General features: G+C 40.3%; 1 protein-coding gene across 16 annotated transcripts in view; it reads left to right on the top strand.

Annotated features, from left to right (window-relative positions):
• Positions 1 to 26,422, top strand: part of nebl (nebulette) — a 186,106-nt gene extending 159,684 nt beyond the window's left edge. For 11 of the 16 annotated variants that reach the window (XM_049566096.1, XM_049566094.1, XM_049566102.1 and 8 more), the window contains 17 exons: positions 903 to 1,007; positions 1,091 to 1,204; positions 5,269 to 5,373; positions 5,481 to 5,585; positions 5,678 to 5,785; positions 7,066 to 7,176; positions 7,576 to 7,692; positions 7,818 to 7,928; positions 9,864 to 9,968; positions 10,603 to 10,707; positions 10,821 to 10,925; positions 11,065 to 11,169; positions 11,547 to 11,639; positions 12,249 to 12,341; positions 12,437 to 12,612; positions 13,657 to 13,834; positions 19,453 to 19,583. In XM_049566096.1, the coding sequence (XP_049422053.1) occupies positions 903 to 1,007; positions 1,091 to 1,204; positions 5,269 to 5,373; positions 5,481 to 5,585; positions 5,678 to 5,785; positions 7,066 to 7,176; positions 7,576 to 7,692; positions 7,818 to 7,928; positions 9,864 to 9,968; positions 10,603 to 10,707; positions 10,821 to 10,925; positions 11,065 to 11,169; positions 11,547 to 11,639; positions 12,249 to 12,341; positions 12,437 to 12,612; positions 13,657 to 13,756 (1,758 nt within the window). In that variant the 3' untranslated portion in view covers positions 13,757 to 13,834; positions 19,453 to 19,583. Of the gene's footprint in view, positions 1 to 902; positions 1,008 to 1,090; positions 1,205 to 5,268; positions 5,374 to 5,480; positions 5,586 to 5,677; positions 5,786 to 7,065; positions 7,177 to 7,575; positions 7,693 to 7,817; positions 7,929 to 9,863; positions 9,969 to 10,602; positions 10,708 to 10,820; positions 10,926 to 11,064; positions 11,170 to 11,546; positions 11,640 to 12,248; positions 12,342 to 12,436; positions 12,613 to 13,656; positions 13,835 to 16,154; positions 16,248 to 19,452; positions 19,584 to 20,995 lie in introns of those variants that run through there. The other 5 variants (XM_049566097.1, XM_049566092.1, XM_049566091.1 and 2 more) reach the window with 5 other exon arrangements.
• The last annotated feature ends 263 nt before the right edge of the window (positions 26,423 to 26,685 follow it).

Here is a 26,685-nt window from a genome sequence, read left to right as displayed (position 1 = left end):
AATTAAAGGTCCACTGTGTAGAGTTCAGGGGGATATATTAGCAGAAATGGATATCATTTAATAAGTATGTTTTCTTTAGTGTATAATGACCTGAAAATAAGAATCATTGTGTTTTTGTTACCTTAGAATAAGCTGTTTATATCTACATAGAGAGCAGGTCCTCATCCACGGAGATTGCTGTGTTGCACCATCATGTTTCTACAGTAGCCCAGAACAGACAAACTGAACACCGGTCATTCACATTTCTGCTTCAGCCACTCTAAGCCCCTCCATGACAAGCAGCATCCTGAACAACGAACCCTAAAGGAATTCTAACCAGGAGAAATTTCAGCTGGTTGTAATTTGCAGTCCTCACCACGAGATGCCACTAAATCTCCCCCCATTTTACACACTGGACCTTTACATTGTGCTTAACTTTGACTGATTTCTGATTGTTTTCCTTCTTTTAGACCAGTTGACGAGTCCTAGTTTAAACGCCCTTTTAAAGGAATACTTTACCCACAAAATTAGTATTTGTAAATCAGTCAAGAAAAAATTGTATTTCTTGCGTGCCTCCACGGAATTTGATGAACACACCGATTAATTGAGTAAATGGGGATTGGGGATTAAAACATCCATTCACAAAATCAGACACAACTCGTGCAGTATAATCCATGTCTCATTTATCCAGTCATATGCTCAGTATTTAAAGCTGAACTGAAAGTTCTCTTCAAGGTCCGACTCCAATACTAAGGTTTTTTTATTTAATGAACACAATATCACTAACTGATTTACAAATGGTCATTTTTTGGATGAAGTATTCCTTTAAACAGAGAAATTAGTCAGTAAGAGCATGCCTGCAGTTACCATATATATTGTTGTGTGTGTGTGTGTGTGTGTGTGTGTGTGTGTGATTTCCTCAGGTTGCTTATAAGAGTACCACCAAGCAGCCAGTTTACAGTGACGGTTCTCTTTTGGCAAGAACCGACATCCAGCACGCCAAGGAGGTTTCAAAATTGGCCAGCCAGGTAACACACACACACACACACACACACACACGCATGCATTGGGCAGATGATAAGAAAGCATTCTGTTTCTGTCCTTGCTGCAGGTGAAGTATAAGGAAAGCTTTGACAGAAACTTAAAGGGCCAGAGGCCTTGTTACAACCCGCTGGAGTGTCTCTCCTTCAAACACACACAAGCTGCTGCTGCTCTGGCCAGTCAGGTGAGTAAATCACACAGTCATGTGATCTGTCTCATATGGTTTGAAGTTCAGCGAATCTTCGGTATTTCATAATGCAGGCTTTGGTCTGCAGATTTTTCAATTTCTGTGAACTCAAAACGCTGATTAAAAAAAGGCAACCAATGAAATATTAACGTTTGCTCATGCAATCATTAATTTACTTGAACTTCACTTTCATAAGTCTGTTTATTATTATTATTATTATTATTATTATAATCATAGTACAATATGGAAATTGATCAACTGATCCCTTTGGTCTCACACATTAGTGTCCTCTGACAAACAAAATAAAGACAATAAATATAAGAAAAAAGAGTTTTAACAGTTGAATGTGCATGTGATGGTTAGAAGAGAGGGGTAAACATACTTTGTTGTTTGTGTGTAACATCATGTAGAACCAGTCATTTTCACTGGATTAGCTTATGTTATGCTGTGGACATGGCTCAGACAAATGATGTTAGTGAGTTAGATTTGTCTCTGGAGCTGCAGGTGAGATTCATCTTGTTGCTTAGATGCTTAAAGGTATGGTTCAGATTTTTTAAGTGTGGTGTATGAGCTAATTATCTATAGTCAGAATGTTACCTACAATAAATGGCAGTCGACATGCTCCCTGTTTGAAGAAATAGACAGGCACCCCAGAAGCTCAGCAGTGCATTACTGTGGCTAAGGGCTAAAAGCAAAACGTATTTTAGCCACTTAAAAAAAGTCCTACCTAAAAGAATCAATATCAGTCTAAGTGGAGCCTATATAAGGACTATTTTTACAGCCTAACCTTTTGTGTAGCAATATGTTGAATTTCTATGGTTGAGAAAATGTAGTGCTGAAAAAAGAGCTATCTACTGGCAAGGTAAAGTGGTGAAAATGTTCTCCAAACAGGGAGCACACTGACCACCATCTAATGTCTGTAAAACACTATGGACAAGAATTGCATACAGCCTCACTTTAGAAAACTTGAACTGTCCCTTTAAGAGGCCATTTGTTTTCACCTAAAGGTTTTGATTTGCCACGTTCAGTTGAAGCAGGCGGGTCAGAAACTGACAAACAGGACGGATCCACAGAGATTCAGTTAGAAACACTGAGATGATTTTCTGTGGTGAAGCAGCAACACTTTGTTATTTACACCAAATGATATCACTGAGATTCTATGTAATCATCCCAAGTGTGTCTTCCACATGACAGATCTGTTAGTATGATTTAACAGAACTCATCACAATAATCAGATTTGTTTCCTCCAGTTCACCTGAAGACGTATTTCACTTTCAAACATCAGAATAAGTAAGAGTAACACTCTGTGTGTGTGTGTGTGTGTGTGTGTGTGTGTGTGTGTGTGTGTGTGTGTCTGATTCACTTTGACTCGCACTCTAAAACTCGAGTCTGTTGTGTGGGTGTAACCATGGCAACCTTTGTAAGGCAAATGGAGAGGGATTGTAGGATGAGAGCTGGAGAAGTTGAAGAGGTTACACACACACACACATGCACGCACACACAATGGACACCCACACACACGTCACACAAATTTATACACAAACATGTAGTTACATATACACAGATAAATGTAAGTGTACAAAGATGAACAAGCAACTGATGTACTGCGCACACACACACACACACACACACACACACACACACACACACACTCACACACACACACTCACACAGATGCAGCCATGGTTCGGTTTTAGTTTTGCCCACACAACCACAGAAAAGAGACCTTTCCACTTCACAGCGTTATGTAACAGCTTGTTGTGCTGAACGCTGCCTGGTGTTCAGGAACGCTGCACGTTCACTCTGAGCTGCTTTCAGACTTTCAGCATCGTGATGCACAGGCTGCTTTCTGAATGCAGGTTTTTGGCTAAAGTGGCTCGATCTGGGACAGATTTTGGCACCACATCAGCGAGGAAGGCTGAAAAGTGTTTTGTGGTGTCTTAAAGGCTGAAGGATGGCTTTACTGTTTGCCACCTCTGGAGCCAGGAAGTCCTAATTTTAGCAAAGATGGAGGAGTGAGCAGAAGGCAGTCACTATGCCTCAGTGTGATTGGCTGTCAGTCAGGTAGACATGCTCCAAAACACACAGTACAGCTTCTTCAAGATAGGAAAGACCATCACTAACATGACACAGTGAATAACTGTGATTATGTCTGAATATCAGCAGTTGAATATCAGGGAATTGTCACCAACGTGTGCCACCATTCCCTGTCCACAAATACCATTTCAGGATCCTGAGACTTTTGAGCACATGTGTAGCTATGTGTCTGAATTGTATGTAAATGAGGGCTGCAACTATTATTGTTCAAGCTGACAATTATCTTCCCAATTAATGTGTTGGTCAATACAATGTCAGAAAATAGTAAAAATGTTCATCACAAGCTTTGTTTCCATGAGGCAGTCAGTTCAGTTCCGTTTGTTACAAGTTAGAATGGGTATTTTTGCGTTTCCATTGTCAAAACCTTTTAATGATAGCAATAGACCCAGTCCATTCGATCTGTATTTTTCATCACCCCTCTGGTGTGGTAGCTAGCACACTAATCCAGTACCAAAGGGTTGAGCTAGAAACACTGCAGTCCATTGATCAGCAAAGTGGAGGCGTTCCTCTCCATCATTGGTGAAGAGGAAATACAGCAAAAGCGGGATGGAGCAGGAGCAAAAAAGACTAGACACATTATCAGCAGCATTGCATTACAGCTTTACTTCTTCTGGTCTTCCCTTTCACAATAAAAGCCCCAGGCATATACACTGCATCACTGCTTACCAGAGGGAACTTATTCACATGCTGATGTTGTGGTGATGAGTTGTTATATAGCTGATATATTACAATAATTTTTATTCAAATTTTGCTTTGCCCTCTTCTTTAGGTTTTTCTTCAACATGATACCTTATTATCTCAATGAAATGTTCTGAAACACATGTATATATATGACACAGAAATGCAATTTATTATTGTGGTTGCTAAAAAATATGCTTGGCCGATGGACTTTTTCCATTTACCGCCTCCCTTCGCCAGTGAGTCAAAAAGGTCATTTCGGACACTGCACGGGTCATTTATGGGTTTTTAAGAGTACTGTACCAAAAGTGTTTCATGGAAATGTGGCAACACTTCCCTAAAGGCCAAAATGAGGCTGCAGGTTGCTTGTTTTGTCCAACCGATAGTATCCTATCTACACAGGGAGTGGGTCCTCGTCCACAGAGATCACCATGTTGCACTGCCACGTTTTTACAGAACAGACGAACCAAACACTGGCTCTGGAGAGGGCCTTTTTCATTTTTATGTTACCTAAAGACCACCAGCCAATTATGTTTGAGCAGGCTTTGGTTGTATCTAGAGAAACAGTACATATTAAGAGCAAAAGAGGTGGAACGCATTGGCTGAAATGCAGTCCTTGAACCCATAGGCTATCATCTGACGATGATTTAGCTTTTTCTTAATTTTCTAAATCAGATATGTGCTTACTTTCCTGTAGGTTGTCCATCTCTATGTATCTGTGTATAAATGCAGAATATAACTGCATATAAAATAGCGTCAGAATGATAGCCAATGGGTTCTGAGATAAAGGAAGGGGTACTCAGTTTGTTGCAGTCTGCGACCTCACTGCTTGATGCCTCTATATCTTACTCACTGCTCCTTTTTGCAGTAACCTTGATCAACTTTTCACTTGCAGTCGTATGTTCCAACTTATTTTTAAGCTGATATGGCAGTTTACTGGTTGAATCACAACAACAGGGACGATTGCAGAGCAGCATTTAACAGGAGGGACATCAAGTGCAGTAGATGACCCTTACTATGCCCCTCCTCCTCCTCCAACCACCAAAATAACACTCAAAGCCCCCTGGCTTTATGCAGTTGATGCTTTGTATGTTTTGTATTGGGTCTTATTCCCCTCAAAGAGAGTGCTTTTAAGAGGATGTGTTACACATCATTTTAGATTTTAAAATCAAACCTTTAATGGCAAGAAATTCCAGGAATAGAGTGATATGTTACCCCTTAATTAATCATTTTAAAATCATCTGAGAATCTTTAGCACTAACATGGACACTTGTTCTGTTCTCCAGGTGAAGTATAAGACCAACCAGAGCCACAAACCTGAGGGTTCTTCAGACATGCCCAACCTCCTGCAGCTGGAGCACGTCCTACACGCCAGCAAGCTGCAGAGCAACGTACGACCCCATCCTTTACCTGCTTCACTACATAGTACGGATGGTCCTCACAGGTTTTAAAGTACAAATATATATGTGTGTGTGTGTGTGTGTGTGTGTGTGTTCAGGTGGAGTACAAGAAGAAGTACGAGCAGACAAAGGCTCTGTATCATACAGCTCTGGACACAGCTGAACAGCTCCACCATAAGGAGAATGCAGTGCTGCACAGTCAGGTCAGTGTACACACACTAATGTAGCCTCTTCCTCTCTTGCTGCTGATGTTCTCACTGTTCATCAGTAAATGAATGAATGTTTGTTGCTTCAGGTGAAGTACAGAGAGGAGTATGAGAGGAACAAAGGTCGCTCTCAGATGGAGTTTGGAGATACTCAGACCTACAAAGTGTCTAAAGAAGCACAGATGATGCAAAGCGAGGTAAAACACTTTCTTCAGCTCGGCCCTCTGATACAAACTGCTGACACTTGAGTGTCTAGAAGATGCTAACATTCAAAGAGTGTGCATTTCTTTATCTTCACAATACTCACTGAACACCAGGAGAGAAATCAGACATATGTATGGAGTTCAGTAGATGCTGATTGAGTTGTAGTAACTGAACCCAGTTGCCAGAAAAAAATTCTGGCATTGTACGTTACTGCAAACATCCAATACAATACAGAAAATGAGTGATGTAGTATATGAGCTGGTTTTGTCATTAGGAGGTGGAAGGGATGGTGGATGGCGTTAAAGGTTTTTTGGGGGGAGTTTTTCCTTATTCGCTGTGAGGGTCCTAAGGACAGAGGGATGTCGTATGCTGTAAAGCCCTCTGAGGCAAATTGTGATATGTGATATTGGGCTTTATAAATAAAATTGATTGATTGATTGATTGATTGATTGATGACACCTAGGTGAGAAGGCTGCCAAGCTGCAGACCACTGTTTAAGAACAACAAATACCAAACTGGGGTGTCCTTTAGAGGCCTAAGATTATTTTCTCCAGTGACTTTTTAGACCCCAAATATGGGTGTTTTTCAGAAACCTATGGCTGTTTTCCAGCTGGGATATTGGCACAAAAAGTGATTGTTTTTCACTGAGACATCACTGCGTTTCCTGCCAGGATAGTGCCACTAAAAGCAGGTATTGTTCTAACCATAACCAAGGTTTTTTTGTGCCTAAACATAAACACTCATTGATCACAGTGTTGCTGAAACATAAAGATTTGTGAAGTTTCAACATATCCAATGTGTAATAACGTACAAATGTCAGGTGTCCACGGTTTATAGAAATGTATTATGGCAACATTTTATCCGGCCATTATGTTGACTAATTACTAACTAATAAAGACAACCACTGTGAAAAAAATTAAACTATAAACAAACAGACTTCATGAAACAAAAACACAAAAACCTCTCAGTGTTACAAAACAAAACACAAATCTCTAAATCTCTCTGTTGTTGCTCTGCTGTGTTCTTGGAGCTAAGACAACATTCATACTTTGCCACAAAAATGCAATTGGTAAATTGTATTCATCTGCAAAACTTTTTGGGTGTATTTGCGCTGTAGTATAATTAGAGCAACATCTTTGGTGAATCGGACCTTTAGACAGGGTAGATTGTGGTTGCAAGTGATGCGCATTTCATTGTGCTTTCAGCAGTTACAGTCTATTCGATGTTAACCTGCTCCACAATGTGTGTGTGTCTGTATGTTGTTCTCCCTCAGAGAGCGTATCGGAAGGACTATGAGGAGCAGATAAAGGGGAAAGCTTTGGTGGATGTAGACCAGACACCTGGATACCTGACAGCCTGCCATGCCAGCAGCCTGCTGAGTGAGGTAACACACACACACAAGAACAAATAAATAGATGAAATGAAATATGGCACTGAAAAACAGTTTTTTTTTTCTAAACAGTTTGAAACAGGAATCTGTAGTATTCAGTATTTTACTTATTTTGATGACGTTTTAGAAGACTTATAAAGTGAAAGTATCTCATATTTTACTTATTTTCAGAGGACGTAAAAAGTCAAAGTGTTATGTATCTCACAGGAAAAAAGGTTAAAATTACTAAGTATCACTGCTCTGTGATGTCTTAATGCCTTTGATATCTCATGCATAACATAATGCATTAAAAAGTTAAACTGATCATTTATCAGGATGAAAAATTTAAGATACATGATCTTTTATATTTTTCATTCTGTGTGTGTGTGTGTGTGTGTGTGTGTGTGTGTGTAGAAGGAGTACAGGAAGGACCTGGAGCAGGAAGTGAAGGGGCGGGGCTTATCTGGCATCGGGCTGGAGGAAACACCTGAGCTACTGAGGGTTAAAAAAGCCAATCAGATACTGAACCAGGTAAAACACACACACACACACACACACACACACACACACACACAGAGCAGACACTTACTAAGTACAAGTGCTGCGACTTTACCTAGAGTGTTGATGTGTGTTGTTGGTGTGTTTGCCATCTACAGAAGGAGTACCGCAGGGACTTAGAGAGGGAGATCGTGGGTAAAGGCATGGAGCTAAGTGCTGACGTCCTCGAGATCCAGAGAGCCAAGAGAGCGTCAGAGATCCAGAGCCAGGTAACCCACTGTGTCAAAGTTTATTTTCATTTCAGCTAGAGACTTTTATTATTCATAGTTTAAATGAGTCAAAGCTCAAGTCATTAGCTTGTCTTGCCAACTGTTTTCTCAATAACTTGTTTATGTTTCAGTGATAGTATTAAGTTTCACCACATATAAAAAATATGTCAGAAGACTGGGATTAGCACAAAGGTGTGAAAAACACATCAGTGCCTTTAGGCAGCCCAGTCACCAGAAGAAAATCCTGCTGTTTGCAAATACTTTACATTTGTGCATTTCATATGTATCATATCAAGGTTTCTAAAATAATGTAGTATATGAGCTGACTTTATCATCTGGAGGTAGAGGAGAGGGTGGTGTAGCGACCTATCACTGTTTTTCCTGCAGGGTGCCCACATCGTATTGTGTATGCATGTAAATATTGAGTATAGCGTTAGTTCAGACATGACACAATGTCAAGCTCAGCTCACATCCTAGCTACATCAGCTGATTTTAAACAGCCCAATCAACTAATGGAGCAGCTGATTGATGGCAGGGAGTCAGCTGATAGATCACATGATTCCTTTCTGTGCAACCAGCTGGCAAATCTCATTCAGGGCGCCCTTTTTAAACTGCTCTGGCCTGCCTACTGTTGGTGCAAGCCGCTTTGCAACCAACCTCCACCCCAGCTCCTCCTTTACCAGTTGTGTCTGACTTATCAGTGTCATTTCTCTTTGGCATTGATGCTGCTCTGTTCTGCTCCCGGGGGAGTCTTTGCCACTGCTGTCCCTGCAGCTTTCCATTAAGGCGCATGGAAGAGCAGGGAGGTTTGCTCTCTCTGCCTCTGGCTTTCCTTTTGCACGTGGAAGGGCAGAGATGTGTGCTTTTTCTGCCTTAAGGCTTTCCATGTAAGCATGTTTAGGGGGAGAGACATGTGCTCTCTTTGCCTTAGGCTTTCCATGTAGGCACATGGAAGGGTGGAAAGGTGTGCTCTCTTCACCTTAGGCTTTCTGCGTAGTCCTAGGAAAGGCAGAAAGGCCCCAGAACAGAGCCATACCAACAAATGGAAATAAAGTTTTCTTCGACTAAAATGGTCCTGACTGACCTGGGTATTTTAAGCCAAAACATGATATTTTCCTAACCATAACCAAGAGTTTTTGATCTTAAACCAGGGGTGTCCAAACGTTTTTTGAATGGGGGCCAGACAAGGTAACCATAAAGTTAAATAAGTTAACCATAAAGTTAATAAAAATGTTTTATTCGGTGTTGTCCATTTATTCATCATTTATCAGACTTACATGTCCTTAATGAAGATAAAGTGGCTGTGTATCAGGCTGTAGATACATTACATTATATTAATATATTTGTTCAGATTTAATCTGATGGGGGAAAAACACAGGAGGCAGCAACTGAAAAATAGGAAGATTTAAAACATATAGGCTAGGCTATAGATCAGAGACATAAAGACATGACTGTAAACTCACAGTCTGACCCAGTAATAATATGTTTGGTGATTTGCACCTGAAAAGACGTTGAGGTTAAAATACAGTAGATTTTAAAATGTTGCACATCTATTTGTGTCAGCTGCCTCTCCCTGCATCATATGGGTTATTTGCAAAAAAAGAAAAACCACATACAAATGACACAACCACAACTGTTTCACCTCTCAGTAAAAAGCAGGTAAAATTGGTCTGCAGGCCACAGTTGTCTCCTGGGCTAGACTTTGGACATGCTTGGCTTAAACCTAACCTGACATAAATCACAGCGTAAAATGAAAATTTCAACATATCCACTACATACTAACATACAGATGTAATGTAGCTGTAGTTGCAGAAACGTACAATGCCAAATCTTTTTCTGGCGACTGGGTTGATTTAGAATGACACAGTGAAACAACAAAAGTGATGGCCACAAATAAATAAAGTGACTGTGTGTGTGTGTGTGTGTGTGTCACAGAGGTCCTACAAGCAGATGGAGCAGCTCAGAGAAAACTCATATGGGTCGGTTACAGACACTCCTGAATTGCTGCACGCCTCCTACCTCAAAGACGTCTACAGCCAGGTCTGTGTGTGTGTGCTTGTGTGTGTGTGTGTGTGTGTGTGTGTGTAAGTAACATACTTTTTTAAAAACAACAAAGAGGAGGCCGGCAGTGGTGGAAGAAATCCTTAATTATTCACATGAAAGTAGTAATATCACAGTGTATTTCTCTGTTACAATTTAAAGTCCTGAACTGAAAATTTGACCTGAAGCTACAGCTTGTTTCTTACCATATTTGTTGTGAGGTAGTGTGGGATTTTCACCCAAAGGATCAATAAAGTGAGATGAGCTGACTTTGTCATCAGGAGGTGGAGGGAGTGTCACCTATAGGTAGAACACCTGCCAAGCAGCAGACTACTGTTCAAGACCAACAAACAACAAAACTGTTTGTGTTGTAGCGAGGCATTGCTGCGTTTCTAGTGACTTTTTAGCCACCAAACGTGTGATTGTTTTTTTTCCAGTGGGTATTGTATCCCCAAAACCGAGTATTTTAGGCAAACACATATTTTTCCCTAACCATAACCAAGTGGTTTTTGTGCCTAAACATGACCACACATTAACCACAGTGTTGTGTGTAAAGAAATGTAGAGTATCCACTACATCATAACATACAAATGAAGTGTGTGTGTGTGTGTGTGTGTGTGTGTGTGTGTCACAGAGGTCCTACAAGCAGACGGAGCAGCTCAGAGAAAACTCATATGGGACAGTTACAGACACTCCTGAGCTGCTGCATGCCTCCTACCTCAAAGACGTCTACAGCCAGGTCTGTGTGTATAAAAAAAAATTACTGTTTAAAAACAACAAAGAAGCGTAAAAGTATATTGGACAGTGAGGGTCTTAAGGTCAGGTTCTAATGTGTTCCTTTTCTCCTTGCAGAAGAAGTATAAGGACGAAGCAGAGCGTCTGAAGGGACACTACAGTCTGGTGTCAGAGACACCTGAGATGGAGAGAGTCAAAGCCAACCAGAGACACATCAGCTCTGTGAGCAAACACACACTTCAGAGACAATTCTAGTCCTGTCCAAATAGAGCTTAATTGTCTTTACGTGTAAACTGGCCTGTGTTTCCCTTTAATGCACACTGACTCAGTGTTTTAAAAGTAGCTCTCTGTCGCCCTCCAGCTGCGCTACTGCTGGGACTCCAAGCTGATGAGAGGCCTGATGTCTTCAGTCACTGAGACGCCAGAGATCGTCCTTGCCAGGGAGAATGCCAAGAAGATCAGTGATGTATGTAAACACATAAATTAGCTTATATATACTTAATAATCATGTACAGAAATATTAAAATATAATAATAAATGATAAGTAATATTAATGCTTTGTAGGGTGAGATTTCAATACCCCTGACAGGGGTTTTTGTTTGTTTTTTTTGGTTGTTTTTTGCATTATTTAAAATTCCTTTGATGTATCAAAGTGGCAAAAGATTAGGAGAGTGAGTTCAGACTGTAAAATGTGTTTTGTTGTGCGTTCAGAAATCTCAAGTTGACTGAGAAATCATGAAATTACTGTCATTAATTAGCGACATTGTGGAGCTGTAAAAAGCTGTTGTACTGCTCATTTAAAGCTGCAGCTGGTTCCTCAGTATTGATCTCTGCTCTACTCAGGTCCAGTACAGAGAGGAAGTGGGGCGTGGCACCGCCGTCATGGATACGCCTGAGATGGAGCGAGTCCGACGGAACCAGGAGAACATCAGCTCAGTGAGAGCATACATAAACACACACACACACACACACACACACACACATACTCACACACATGGACAGTGTGAATGAAGGTGTGTGTCGGTAACAGAAGATGGGTGGTGTAATTAGGAAGTGATAGAGTGGGAGGCCAAAGTGTTCGCAGCTCAGTGAATGAATGAACAGATAAATGAGCAATGATTCTGTGTGTGTGTGTGTGTGTGTCTGTGTGTCTGTGTCTGTGTGTCTGTGTCTGTGTGGCTGGCTGCTGCTCTCACTTGATACTGGACCAGTTAAAAAAATGTTGTTCCCATTAGTCAATTAGACACAAAAACATAGGGTCCAGGTTGAAAAAACCCTTTAACTCTGGCTTATCTGACATGCAGAAAGCCAAACAGTGACTCTTCATTATGGTAGCAAATGCTTTTTCCCGCTTTGCGTAAAAGTATTTGAGGTGTGTTGGGGGTTTCCATATATGCCAACAGTATCTATGGGTGGCGTGTCATCACTGTGTACCCACTAGAAAAAACAGACTACACCACTTTTTTATGTCTGTATGATCACCTGATCTGACACAGTCTGATTTTTGGCCTCTAACACAATGTTTCCTGTCCGTCTTCCTGCCAGGTCAAGTACAAGCAGAGTGCAGTGAAGGCCTCCAGTGTCGGAGTGACTCCAGAACTGGAGAGAGTCAGACAGAACCAGGAGAACATCAGCTCGGCAAGCCACACACACACACACACACACACACACACACACACAAGCAAATACACATACCTCTCGGGATAATATTACATAATTTTGTGTGTAAACAGGTGAAGTACCAGCGTGGGCTGCAGGAGATGAGAGGACGCAGCTGCACTGAGCTGGACACACCTGAGTACAGGCGTGTCAGGAAGTCACAGGACTCCGTCTCCATGGTAGCGGCATGGTTGCGGTGGCTCCTGCCTGGGCTGTGGGAGAAGCTAACACGAGTGACGTGGCACCATGGGTGGGACTGATGCACCACCACTAACACCGAGCACCAGACAGCATGGAGGATAGAGCAGTGTGTGTGTGTGTGTGTGTGTGTGTGTGTGTGTGTGGTCTTCAGGCAGATCCAATTCAGAAACAGAACCAGTTCTCAGGTTTAGACTCTATAGTCCATTCTAGTTTCAGATTGGTTTGGGTTTACAGATTGTACCTGTTTCATTGAGAGCACTGTGTTTTGGCCAAAAAGAATATTAAATAATAAAGAATAAGTTCACTGTTTTTTAACCCAAATCATGTTTCTCATCAGTTATAATTATGTGTAACATAATTACAAAACTTGAAAGCTGCTCTCTGTCAGGTTTAATTGACTTTTTTTCAGTGTGGTCATTTAAACGAGGAACTATATTTTTTTTTATTAAGGTCTAAGTTTGGAACTCATCCCTGAGGATCCAGTTGGTTTAGAGGCAAGCAGCAACCTCCAGGGGTGAAAAATGAGGCCAGCATAGAAGTGCCAAAAACTGCAGTTGCTCTAATGTCCACTTGAGACTGGCTCCAAGAACGAGTCAGTCCCCACAGACCCCCATGTTAAAATGCCCAACTTTACTGCAGAAATAAACATGTTTACATTCTGGTACAAAAAACAGTTTTGGTGTCCATAGCTAAATTTAACATTGTTGACAACTGTACAGCGAGGGGGTGGGGTGGACATCATGGTAGCTACATACATTAATTTTACAGTCTGAGATTAAGAGCTGAATAGAATTCTCAAAGTTTCTATAGATGCCTTAAGCTAATATAAAGCTGCACATCAGTCACACAAGAGTATGAGGATGTAAGACTGTATTTACGTGTGCGTGTGTGTGCATGCGTGCGTGGCGAGTGTTTTAATAATAAAAGATTTTAAGAACATTTCCTATGCGTGTTTTATTTGCTCACTGACCAAGTGCACCCTGACCTGTGTGTGTATGTGTGTGTGTAATTTCTTACACCAATGTGTGTATTAACGGTTGTGTGTCTCATTTCCGTGACGTAAATGTGTGTTATGGTTCATTTCCTCCAACAGGCCAAGTACCACGAGGACTTTGAGCGAGCACGCGGACGAGGCTGCACGCCAGGACTGGATGACCCCAGCATGGAGCGGTACCAGAGAGCCAATCAGATGATGGGAGAGGCAGGATACAGCAAAGGGATCCACCCCCAGGCCATGGAGATGGACAGACGACCAGGAGGCATCATTGTAGGTCAGTTACCTCGAACTGTATCCAGTAGATGTTAGCTACCTCCTCTGACTGGATGGTCCCCACATCCACTCTTACCATGGTTACCACTGATGACATTTTATTGTTGAAATTGTAGGGATTTTTTTAAGATTAACTGACTTGTTTGTGCTTGCATAGGGTTCACTGACTCATTTCAAACTCAACAAGTCCTGCATACAGTGTTGTTTGACAATAAAAGCCCTCTTGGATTTAATTCTCCAGTTAAATATATGGTTATCTGCTGCAGAGAAAAAACACTACAAAAGACACAAACATCCCAATGTGCAGTGGAGTGGGCGCTGGACCAAAGAAACATCTGGCAAATAGAAAACAAATAATCCAATGTTTCGAAGGATTTTAATGCAAAGTGAGATTTTGAGCCCATGGCTCTTCCTCAGACTTTTAATATACGACAGAAAGTCATTCTTCCATTTCCCTACACCGTTATTAAAGGACAAAAAGTGGATACTGTAGAGAGCCATAAGTAGCTTGATGAGAAACTAAGCTTGGATGGGAGCACTGAAGCATAATGTGAGCAAGTACAATGTTTTTTCTTGCAGAGGTTAAATATTTTTAATGTTGGCAGAAAGCTGATAATTTGCATATCCATCACAAAATCAGCCCTGACTTTCTCAGTCAATTATTACTGTACAAATCTAAATGTACGAAACAGAAATCTTTTGGGTAGTAGTAGTAGTAGTTTTGTCATTTTGTTGAGGAAAAGCAATGGTGAGCAGCAGCCAGGTTTCTGAAAATGAGATTCAACAGGTTTAAGTTTTTATTTAACCCTTTATCCCATTGTATTTATGTGTAGTGAGCTCTCAGAAGTCTAAACATCATGAAATGCCTCTTGGCTGCCAGCACAGATTAGCACTCTATCTACTCCCTTTTCTTAGTGCTGCAGATGTTCTTTTTTATTGTATTTGTGTTTCTATTTATATTTTATAGTATTTATGCTGCATTTTTTGCAAAAGAACGTCTTCATTTGGGACAATAATATTGGAACTTAAAAAGTGAAGAGAAAGGAAGTCATAAATCTGAATGAAAGCCAGATGTCACAGTTGATCAATTTTTTTTCTCACTCTTCAGGTTGTTTTGATCTTTTGATATAATGCATTTTTTTCAGGCAAAGTGGATTGATCCAGGCTCTGACTTTTGTGGTTTCAACTATTTGTCTTTAACAATTATGTAGTTTTATTAGAGCTTAAATGTGATTTGTTTACTCAGATGCGACAAAACTCTGAACAGGAGCAGAGTTTTCTGATTACCCTGATATAAAGAAGTGTACACCATAGACTGTATAAAAGAAGTGAATGTACACACTGGTTTATGGACTCCTTTTCTGAAGCCTTGAGTTTGGCATTTTGGCCACTGATCTTTTTTGGAGCCAGAAGTGACCATATCTGGACACGAGGGCGGCACTGTTGAGGACACACATTGCCACACCTCTATCCTGACTGACAGGCTTAAAGTTATGTATAATTAAGGGTGTGGCCACTTTGAGTAATAGGTGGATGCTGTCCGTTGACAATATTTATCAGATAAAATGAATAAATAAGCCAAATTTAGAAGTAGCAGCCACAAACTGGTCAGGTGTATGCAGGGGCTTTGTTAGGATTTCAGGACATTTGGGGTTCAGCCTGGACCCTGGATCCTCCCTTGGCACTTTTTTTAATAAACAAGCTCCATTTTTTAAATGGGTTTTAAGTACTCTTACTTATTCCTTATTCACATTCAAAGTACAAAATGAAAATCCCAGTGTGAATCAATTTATTTTCACTGTGAATTAGAAAATGGTTGGTGGGCCACTCTGCACCCTATTGCAGGCCAGATTTGGTCCACAGGCCACAAGAGTATTACTGCTCTGAAGAGTCCAATGTTCAGTTTTTTAGTAAGTAAATTTTATTTTAATGGTTTAAGCCATGTTTATTAGTGAAAATTAGCATTAGCATTAGCATTATAATAGTTAGTCATAGCTGTAAATACACCCTAACTTAGCCAGCAGCTATGGACACGGCATGGCAATAGCCAGAATGCAAAACTGGAAGCTTCAAAACAAGAGCCCACAAACCAATGGATGATGGCTACGTCTATTATTTTATACACTCTATGTTTGCAACCATTGGAGTCGCCCCCTGCTGGCCATTAGAAAGAAAGCAGTTTAAAGGCACGTCCGCATTGGCTTCACTTTTTAGACCTGGAGGCTACATCCACTTTTATACAGTCTATGATGAAAACATGTTGGATGATCACAGTCTGTATAAACATAGTCCTTGAAATGACCTTTCCCTCCTCTCTGAAGACCTGAAGGTTTGGAGGACAGACCCTGGCTCCATCTTTGATTTTGACCCTCTGGAGGACAACATCCAGTCCAAGAGCCTCCGCAGGATGTCCGGTAGTTCACCTGACTCCCCTCTTTCTAACATAATAACAGGCCAGCCAGTGGCTGCTGGAGAGAAAAAAAAAAGCTTTTTGGGGTTGTAATTGACCACAACAATTATTAAACAGATCTTTTGTTTGAATTAACACCAGTGTGCAGGATCCGTAGCAATCTCTGATTTCTATTTATTCACAGTTTTCCTGTTTTTACTTTATAGATAGATATTTTTCTTACTGTCAACATAGCCCATGTTCAGACTCAAACCAATAGTGAATGTATCTACTAACACGTATTATGTGTATCTACAGCCTGATATATCCTCTTCCTCTGTGCCATAGAGCTCCATTGTAGTTTAAAAGTTTATTTTGACTCACTACCACATTCACTATCCTGCTGCAGCAAATGCTCATTAAAGCAGGGTTCTCAACCTTTGGTAACTAAAGGCACACATATGATTGTTAAAAAAAATCTGAGGTCCACCTTTCCAATAAATGACACAAAAACATGACAAAAAAAGGAGACAAAATAAAGTGGGCAGTTAATATGTTCTGTGCCACTGTCAGCTGTTAATGCTGTGATGACCCGTACCTTTTCCTCTTTTTTTTTTTTTTTTTTGGCTTCCCAACACACCCCGGCTGCTTTGTGTTTAAGTGTCTCTGAAGTTTTGATGGTTTTACTGCCTTATTTGACAGGATTTTGCCGCATTTAACACACTGTGTATTCAGTTCAGCACCACAAGCTGCCATTGTGAATCCAGACTGAATGTATTCAGGGCCATATTTCCTCACTACACACTATGAAGCTTTTACTGGCAGCGCCGTCACCCACATCCCTTTTTCATTTCAAAAATTGATCCATTTTGCATCACTGCAAAACCAGCTGCAACCGTGAGGATGTACCATTGTTTGCTAGCTTGATGCTAATGACAGTAACGTTAACGTTAAAGTGCCTCTGCTGTTTCACACCATCATTTGCCCCTTTTACTCTGTGTGGTAACATCCCTAGAGGAAATATTAAAAACACTGGAGTGTTGTTGTCACACAGTTGTCTACGGCAGCAGATAATTCTGTGTTTCTACTGGTCAAAGTGACGGCTGTGATGGGAGAATTGGATCTCAGTGAAGGGCAAGTGGTCCATAACTTTAATTTTGGAGACAAAAAAATGTAGGCTTAGCGCCCTGTGGTCCATTGCCCAATAGGAAATGTAGAATACTCAAAAGTACTTTAAAAGTGCTTGAGTTACTTTTCTCAGGGAGTAACGTTGGAAGTACTTTTAAAGTAATTGAGTTACTTTACTCAGGGAGTAATGCAGTAAAGTAACTGGTTACTTTTTTAAAAAGTAATGCAGTAACGTACTTTGATTACTTTTAAAGTAACCCTTACCCAACACTGTTTGTCTCTACCTCAGACGTAACTGGTCACTGAAATTATGCATTTTTTTCTTTTTAGTTATGTGGTCTTTAAGATATAACTAGCTTTGTAGTTCAGGTATGTTGGAATCTTGTTCACAAGTTAGAGTAAAATGGAGTGTGAGATGGTGCAGTATCTGCAGTGAGGCAAGCACCTCACCAGACTGTTGTGGTGAAGATGGAGCTGAGCTGGAAGGCAAAGCTTTCGATTTACCGGTCCATCTACGTCCCACCCCTCACCTATGGTCATGAGCTCTGGGTAGTGACAGAAATAATGTGATCGCAGATACAAGCAGCCAAAATGAGTTTTTTCTGTAGGGTGACTGGGCTCAGCCTTAAAGATAGGGTGAGGAGCTCAGACATCAGGAGCTCGGAGTAGAGCTGCTGCTCCTTCATGTCAAAAGGGGTCAGTTGAGGTGGTTCAGGCATCTGATCAGAATATCTCCTGGGCACCTCCAATTAGAGGTATTCTGGGCATGCCCAACTTTTAGGAGGCCCCAGGACAGACCTAGAACATGCTGGAGGGATTATATATCTTATCTGGCCTGGAAACACCTTTGGTTCCCCCCAGGAGGAGCTGGAAAGTGTTGCTAGGGAGAAAGACGTCTGGAATTCCTTGCTCAGCCTGCTGCCCCTGCAACCAGCCTCAGATAAGCTTATCAAAATGGATAGAAAGCTTTGTAACTGACCAAAAAATTTAGTTTTGGGCTTTTACTGTCAATATTACAGTACAACTAGAGAGTGACAGGAAAGGGGTAATGAAAATGGGGATGACACACAGCAAAGGGCTGCAGGTTGGAATGGAATCTGGGCCACTGCAAAGGTCTCAGCTTACATTCTACTTGCTAAGCTTGAGGCCACCTCCCAAAAATTACTTTTAATTTTGAAATGTAACCAATTGTCAGCACCTCCAAGGCTGACTAGAATGCACTCCGAGGTCTACGTCAAGCCACGACCCACTGGTTGAGTCACTGCACTAGAACACCAAGTGTGGATTAATCTGCTGGTGAAGACAGTACCTAACAAATGTTTCCTCCTGTTTGTTTGCTAAAACTACAGTGAACTGCTGTAGTGGGAAATTACTGATGAAACTATATACTTGTGCTTTTAAAGATTTAAGTTGTTTGTAGAAATCAGTGGGCTTGGAGCTGAGAGACACAGACAGGAAGTCAAACAGTATTAAGAGACAGACTAACACATTGTTCATTCTTTTCATGGGACTTGTTGACAATAAGAAAAATGTCTCATCAGTTAAAGACATCAATATTTATCTGTGTTTGTTCTTATTAAATAAAAAAAATCATTGCTCTCTTTCCTGGCTCACTTTTATTCCTCTTTTTTCCTCCCCTCTCTTATTTCAATGATTATTTCTGCCCTGTGCTGCCTCCTGGTGGTGGCTGCCTGTTAGAGCGGGCTGACCGCAGACTCAGCAGGCAGCATTCCCAGCAGTCTCTCACCCACAGCCAGGCTCAGTCCATCAGCTCTCTGACCTCTGACCTCTGGGACCGTAGCAGCGCCGAAACTCCTGGTATCTTCACTCATGTTGTCTTCCTCACTTCACACAGTAACAGGATGAAGGCGCTGACAGAGACATGCATGTGTTTGTGTATTGCTCGTTGTTTGAAGTCTCTAATCCACAGATAAAACTAACTCACAGTCTTCTTACAGGTTGTGTTGTTTAACAGTTTGAATTACATAAAGTTTTCCTTAAACTTACAGTGTGTTCACAGCAGAGGAGGCTCGTCTTTGTCTCAAACAGATGCAGGGAAGACAAACAGACTTATATTGTCTCCATCTCTGTTTCTGGTCCAGCTCCAGTCCTCCCTGGAGCGTATCATCAGGGTGTCCACATGCAGCAGCAGCAGCAGTATCACGGCTACATGCACCAGACCAGCATGTCATCTGTCAGATCCGTCACCTCCCCGCCTCACTCAGCCACCATGGTACGTGCCAACTTGCAGTCATCTTTGCCCTGATTAGGAAGACACCCACAGTATTTTCTTTTTGGGTCCCTTCTACAATTTCACTGTAGTTTCTCATTATTTTGAAGTACTTACTCATTATTTCAAGAAAGTGTCTCATTGTTATGACTTACAGGATCTTTTTTTTTTTAAATCACATTGGCAGAAATGGGCTTCCATAAAAACAGGAAAGAGGCCAACACAAAGTTACACTTGATGTGTTTCCATCCACCTCTTTTAATGTGCATTTGTATTTTGCACATACAAAAACCTAAGTTGAAATGACAAAAAAAACTGGAAAAAAAATCCCCCAAAAGGTTTTATCTATAACGGAAGTGGAAAAGTTGGACTGTAGAAACAGATTCCGTAAATGGTGATGTATGTCATTGCATTCTCTTCATATTCTCTAGAGGCTTTTAGCACGCTTATGTGTGCACTAGGGGCTATTACCTAACTCTTCCAACAGCACAGAGCTGTAATATAACTTGTTGGGATCTCTCTCTATTCTTGTCTGGTCTCCACTATTATACATCCTACATTTGAGGTTGACTTGTTTTAATACTCACATCTCATTGCACCCTCCTCCTCTGCAGTGGCCTCCTGACTAAAGAATTAGCGCCACCTACTGGTTATGTCAATGAACCAATTCTTAATATTTGCACAACAGTAGTGAAAAGAGAAGAAGAGAAAAAAAATGCAACTACAAAAAAAAAGAAAGAAAGAAAATCCATATGTGACAGCGAATGATGGTGTTATGACAGTGTGCCACAAATAAATGAATGTGTGGGAAAGCTTAAAAACCCAACTACAGGATGCTGCAGATTTAAGATTCCCCTTCATTAAGAAGACCAAAAGTACATCAAGTTTAATGGACAGGTTAATTAGAAATGAAAGTCGTATCCCAGTTCCCATTCGCTGCTTCCAATTCAGCAGTCAAGGGAAGAGTTAAGGGAAAAGTAACTTTGCTGGGCAACCAATCCTTGGCTTTTTGCTCATCTTAATGTTACATTACACTTTTAAGGTAAAGTCTCAGCGCTGTCTGAAACCCATTTTCCAATCTGTTAAATCTTCATTCTATTTGTAAAAATGCAAAAAGGGATGTGTCGATGTGTTTTTTCACATGTAGACCACAGTAGACTAAGTCCAGATCAAATATTCTTAGACTTGTATAAAGATTTCACCAAAAAAATAAAGATTTCACAAGTTTGAAAGTGAGTTTCAGACAGTGTCAGGGTGCTTTCACAACAGTAAGATGTGCAAAAATCCAAGGATCAGTTGCTCAGCAAAGTTACCTTTCCCTTAACTGGAAGCTAACTAACAGCACCATGATCATGGTCAACTAAATATTACACATCAAAGTCTAACTTCTCACTGTCTCTTCATATTGTTTGTAGCGTGTTTACAGGGCACTGTACGACTACGCGGCTCAGGACCATGATGAGGTCTCGTTCAGAGATGGTGATGTCATCATTAACGCTCAGCCCATCGATGAGGGCTGGATGTATGGCACTGTGCAGCGGACCGGCAAGTCTGGCATGCTGCCGGCAAACTACGTGGAGTGTTGCAACTAGAGGAGGAAGGAGGGTGAGGGTCAGGCAGCGGTGAAACGTAAAGAATGAAATCCACCCTCACTGTTATAACATCAGCAGTCTGTGATGTTCTTTGCATTTCAGGGATAGAAAATACAAAGTGACATCACATCCAGATGTTTTCAGATGTTCAAGTGGAGTTTAAAAAGCAGAAAATCAGTTATATCTTAAACAGTTAAGCATCTTTTAAAACCAACATGCAGCAGTCACACACAGGAAGATCCATCACAGACAACAAATCAGAGACAAGTTTTACCTCCACTGGAGCAGGAAATAGACCAGAATGCAATGCAGATAAAGGGGCAGGGTGTGGTATAACTGAGGGAGGTGGCTGCATTTCCATCAAGCATTTCTAGATATTTGTCTTTGAGTGTTATCTAATGTTACTTTGTGAGATGTAGGCAGTCACTGGCTAAAGAAGAGGTAGTCAAGGATCTGAATGGAATTAGATTCATCAAAAGAAGTATACTGACAGTTGACACTTGATCACAAAATATCTGCTGGAATACCCTGAACATTACGGACTGCTGACACCAGCTGACAGAAATCTGTGGACAGTGATTTCCTTCTGTTGAGGTGGAAAGAAAAACAGGAGAGACAAGAAGCAAAGGTATAAATCTAGCATGCAGTCAATAAGTTACGTCAAATATTACAGCTAGAGATGAGAGCGGAAGGATGCATGAAGAAAGAAGGTCTGAGAGTTTAGAAGCATCTGTAGTTTTTTAATGGCCTGCAAACAAAACTAGATCAGATTATAGACTCTGATTTTAAGGAGTGCACTTCAAGCAGAATAAATTTATCTATAAAGTGAAAACAAAAGCAATTAAGTCTGATTATTGGGCTTGGAAGTTTAAAATTAAGGTCTGGTGATATTCTAGATTTAACTTGTTGTCGAAAAATCCCATGAAAATACCTAAACTAACAAGTATTATGTGTGTATCTTCAGCCTGATATATGTTCTTCCTCTGATCCACAGAGCTCCATTTTTGTTAAAAACACATCAATACTCACAAATACTCAGTTGAGCACCAAATGTGGATTAATCTGCCACTGGAAGTAGTCCCCAACAAAACTTTTTCTTCTGTTTGTCTGATAAAAACTGCAGTTAGCAGCTGTTTGAAGGAATTACAGATGAAATATTTGTGTTTTTAAAGATTTACATCTTCAGTAGGATCCTATGGGCTTGGATCTTAGAGACAGACAGGAAGTCAAAGAGGGAGGTCAAAATCCCCCCTCTTCTGGTGGACCACCATGGGACTTTATTTTGAAAAAAAAAAAATATATATATGTACAACACAAATAAGTGTTTTAAGCCCAGATAAATTTTGCCATGAATTACACGTGGCAAAAGATAATTTTACAAGTTCAGAAAGTCACAGTTTGTCCTTAAACACTTGAAGTAAAATACCGTAATATATTACAAAGACTACACACTAAAAAGTTGAGTAAGTGATGGATCTGGCTCTACAAGCTCACTCTCAAAGAACCTACCAATTCTCCTTTTCACATAACTGCAGCTCTCAACATGGCCCATCTTGATTTTAACCTCTAAATTAAGGATGCACAATAATATTGGCACATCATCAGTATTGGCCGATACTGGCTTTAAAATTAATGATCAGAATCATCTGACATGCTTCTTCTTATTTTGCCCAGTGAATGAATATTACATACAGTGACAAGTATTGTATTGTATTTCATGTCTCCATATAGGGGCCATCAGGATAAGAGTATGCATTCATTATATGATGTTAATTCCACTACAGAAGAGACTTGATTATCACTAAAATTAGGTAGGGAAAAAAGTGGATATATCAATAAGATAAGATACACCTTTATTGATCCCACAGTTTAGAAATACCAGTATTGGTTATCAGTCAAATGAGTTGTTACATATCAGCAAAAAATCCAATATCATGCATCCCTACTTTTAATTCCTTTCTTCCATTGTAGAAGAAGGAAGTGAAACACGCCAAGGTAACAGCCATGTTGGTGTTAGTGATGTGTATAGTGCAAGACGAGCAGTGTAGTTCACTGAGTGACTTTCTTGACTTGCAAAATTAGCTTTTGATTCAACAAAGATTGTATATTATTTTTTCAAAATAAGATCCCATGGGGAACACTAGAAGGTATGAGACTTCATCTCTCTAATGAGGGATGGATTAAGGGTCTGTTCGCGTGTGCCAAACTAACACCGGGGAATATTCGCCTTCTGTTCACTTCCATTCAGTGCCACCAGAGGGGAGAATAAAATATTTGTTTCTGGCGGCAAAGCAACCTCACATCTTGGCATAGCATAAAGTTCACCTTTGTTTACCTTCAAAGTCGCAGCTTCAACCAAAAGGCAAAGAAGTATGTGTGGAGGAGACATTGGTTGTTATTGTGTCTAACCAGCTGATATTGCATGATGTTGGCTGTGAAAAATACAAACTGCACAACATGAGAGATGTTGCCTGTCTGGCAGTGAGTCCGGAGACAGGCATGGAATGTAAGACAACAGAAATGTACCATTAACGTTACATTTTGTGGTATTGATTAGCAAGCTAGCTTTCCATGTTCGTCACATCAGGCACTGCCCACATTCAGCACAAATATTGCCTCAGTGGGTGTTGGTCACATACCTACATTCACCCATGTGTGAGCGTGCCCTAAAGCTGTGTTCACAGCGAACACAAAGTGAATTTTCACCTCACTTTACCTACCCAAACACGGCCGCTGGAGTAGGTATTTCTTTGTTTGTTTGTTATTTTACAATAGGCGAATATTTGCCCTTAACCACTGTGCTAACAGTTGTGCTTACTAACTGGGGAAGGCTGCTAACAGCTAACCTGGTTTGTAGTACAGTACAACTAATAGCTGGAATCAAGTGATAGAAACACTGAGGCTCTGTGCACAGAGCTAGCGCTAACCAAGACAGTAAAATTCATTATTTTTCATACTGTCCATGGCAGCACATTAAAGGTCCAGTATGTAAGATTTAGGGGGGTGTTGTGGCATCTAGTAGTGAGGACTGCAGATTGCAACCAGCTGAAACTGGTTAGAATTTCTTCAGTGTTGAATGTTCAGGAGGTTTTTACCAGGAGCTGAATAATTTGCAGAGGTCTCTTTCTCTCCAAACCAAACAGGCCAGGTGATTGAAACCAGTAAAAACACTGAATGAAGCAGTTTCACGAAAAAACAAAACAAAAACAACAACAACAACATTTTCAGACACTCTTCTCATGAAGAGGCTGCAAACTGTGGTGGCCAACTCAAAAACAAAATTGTCCCTATCTGGAGCCAGTGTTTGCTTTGTCCATTCTGGGGACTGTAGAAACATGGAGATGCAACATGGCGATCTCCGTAGACCCGCTCCATATGTAGATATAAATGGCTCATTCTAAGGTAACAATACACTAATTATACACTAAAGAAAACACATGTATCAAATTCAATTTCTGCCAATATATCCCCCTAAATCCAACACACTGGACCTTTAAGGCTCAGTTATGCTTTCCTCACAAATGCCTACATAGGATTGTGATGAGAAAACAGGTGGATCTTGTACACTCTGTACAGTTTCTCCCTATGGCAAACCAATATTCTCCCAAACTGCAGGGAAAGTGTAGCAAGTACTCACATCTGCAGTATGGTACTTCACCCATCCACATCTGCGTAAAATGACGTGCACGTACCAAGGGGCAACCTCTGAGACTGCAGAAATAAACGTGTTTACAGTCTGGTACAAAAAACTGTTTTGGTCTCTATAGATAATTTCAGCATTTGTACAGTGGGTGAATTTTTATGTAACTCATTTATTTATTAAGGCCCAAAGTTGTTAGTATAGTCGGTGAGTCAGATCCAAATCCTGAGTCCACAAACCAATGGGTGATGTCACGGTGGCTGCGTCCATTATTTCATACAATCTATGGCAGGGACAGGCAAAATCTTGCCACACACAACCCTTGCTAAGGGCCACATCTGATGATGTGACGTCAATTTGTGTACACTCACGACCCTCTCGTATAATAAGTCAAATATTACCACTCCACACCATACGTTGTTTACCTTCCACAATACAAGACCAACTTAAATTACCCAGAGTATTTTGCTAAGCATACATAAATAGCACAAATCATTTATGTCTATTCATGTCTTTGCACCGACTTTGCATTGACTTTAAATTTAATCTCAGCATGCAACACTCACTTGTTCATTGTGAATGCACCAATACACACTGTTTGTTTTGTTAGTTTTTGATAAGATTTTTTGACAATAACAAAAAATGTTGAATAACACCAGACTTACCCTTGAAGGACGGTGGTGAGATGAAGAGGAGCGGAGGAAAGAAACACATGAAGATCTGATGTTTATCTTTTAGAGTTGAGTTTGAGAGTAGGAAAAATGTACTTGAGAGTGAGGCAACCAAAGGAAGGAGGGACGAGTGGAGGAACTGAAGAAGTCGACAATAACAAGTTAATGAGAACAAGGTTTAGAGATCTCTCAAGATTAATCATTTATTTATCCTGAGTTTTAATTCATGTTCAGGTGAGTGTAGTTTTTTTTTTGTTTTGTTTTGTTTTGATTTTAGAAAGACAGAAAGCTTCAGTTTTAAACAGCAACACTAACCTCTGTGTTTGTACAGGACTTAACTAACACACTGTGTCTTTCTGTTTCTTTTTAACTCAATGAATTAAAGTGTCCAGAAGATTTAACACACAGTAACAGTTTACGTGGACTGAAATCTGAACAGACTGTGTGAGTACGTCAGGCCTTGAGATTTCTGTATGTCGCAGACTATTTTGATACACAGGCTCCCGTCTACGTTTTGGAAAGAAATATTTTACTCTTTTACCTGTATGTATCCGGTAAGTCGTGTTTTTAGGGTTTGTTGTCTTGCTGTGTGGATTGCATCCCGGTCATGTACTGAATAAAAACTTCACTCAGCCATGATTTGTCATTTTAGCTGGAGAGCATTTTGTATGTTTGATTTCATAAATACTAGATGCAGTAGAATATAATTTACTGAGTATTCACTTGTTAACTGTGTTGATTTTGCATTTGTGTCATTTTATAAAAATCCTTTTTATTTTCTTGCATTGAGGATTTTTGGCTTCTAATGTCACCATTGTAAAGTTTTGATTTAGTCTGTATGTTATCACAGATTATACTCACAGTTTATTTACATATTATTTGAAATTATATATCACTCAATCTCAGCTGTGTTTTTTTTTTGGCCATATGATAATTGCAGTGTGTTTCATGTGGTAGAAATAAAAAATAATTTGTCAACAGAAGTGTGGTTGTGCTCATTCTTAGATCAGTCTTAGATAACTTTAATTAGAATATTATATAATAAGATGGCAAATGTACCCCTGTCTGTATTGGGACAAATAGAGAATATGGGAGATGCAACATGGTCTCATTAGACCCGCTCCATATGTAGATATAAATGGCTCATTCTAAGGTAACAATACACTAATTATACACTAAAGAAAACATATGTATCAAATTCA

The sequence above is a fragment of the Epinephelus fuscoguttatus genome, linkage group LG21 (assembly GCF_011397635.1).
Source record: "Epinephelus fuscoguttatus linkage group LG21, E.fuscoguttatus.final_Chr_v1".
In the NCBI taxonomy this organism is placed as follows: domain Eukaryota; kingdom Metazoa; phylum Chordata; class Actinopteri; order Perciformes; family Serranidae; genus Epinephelus; species Epinephelus fuscoguttatus.
This window is presented reverse-complemented; position numbering and strand designations above follow the sequence as displayed.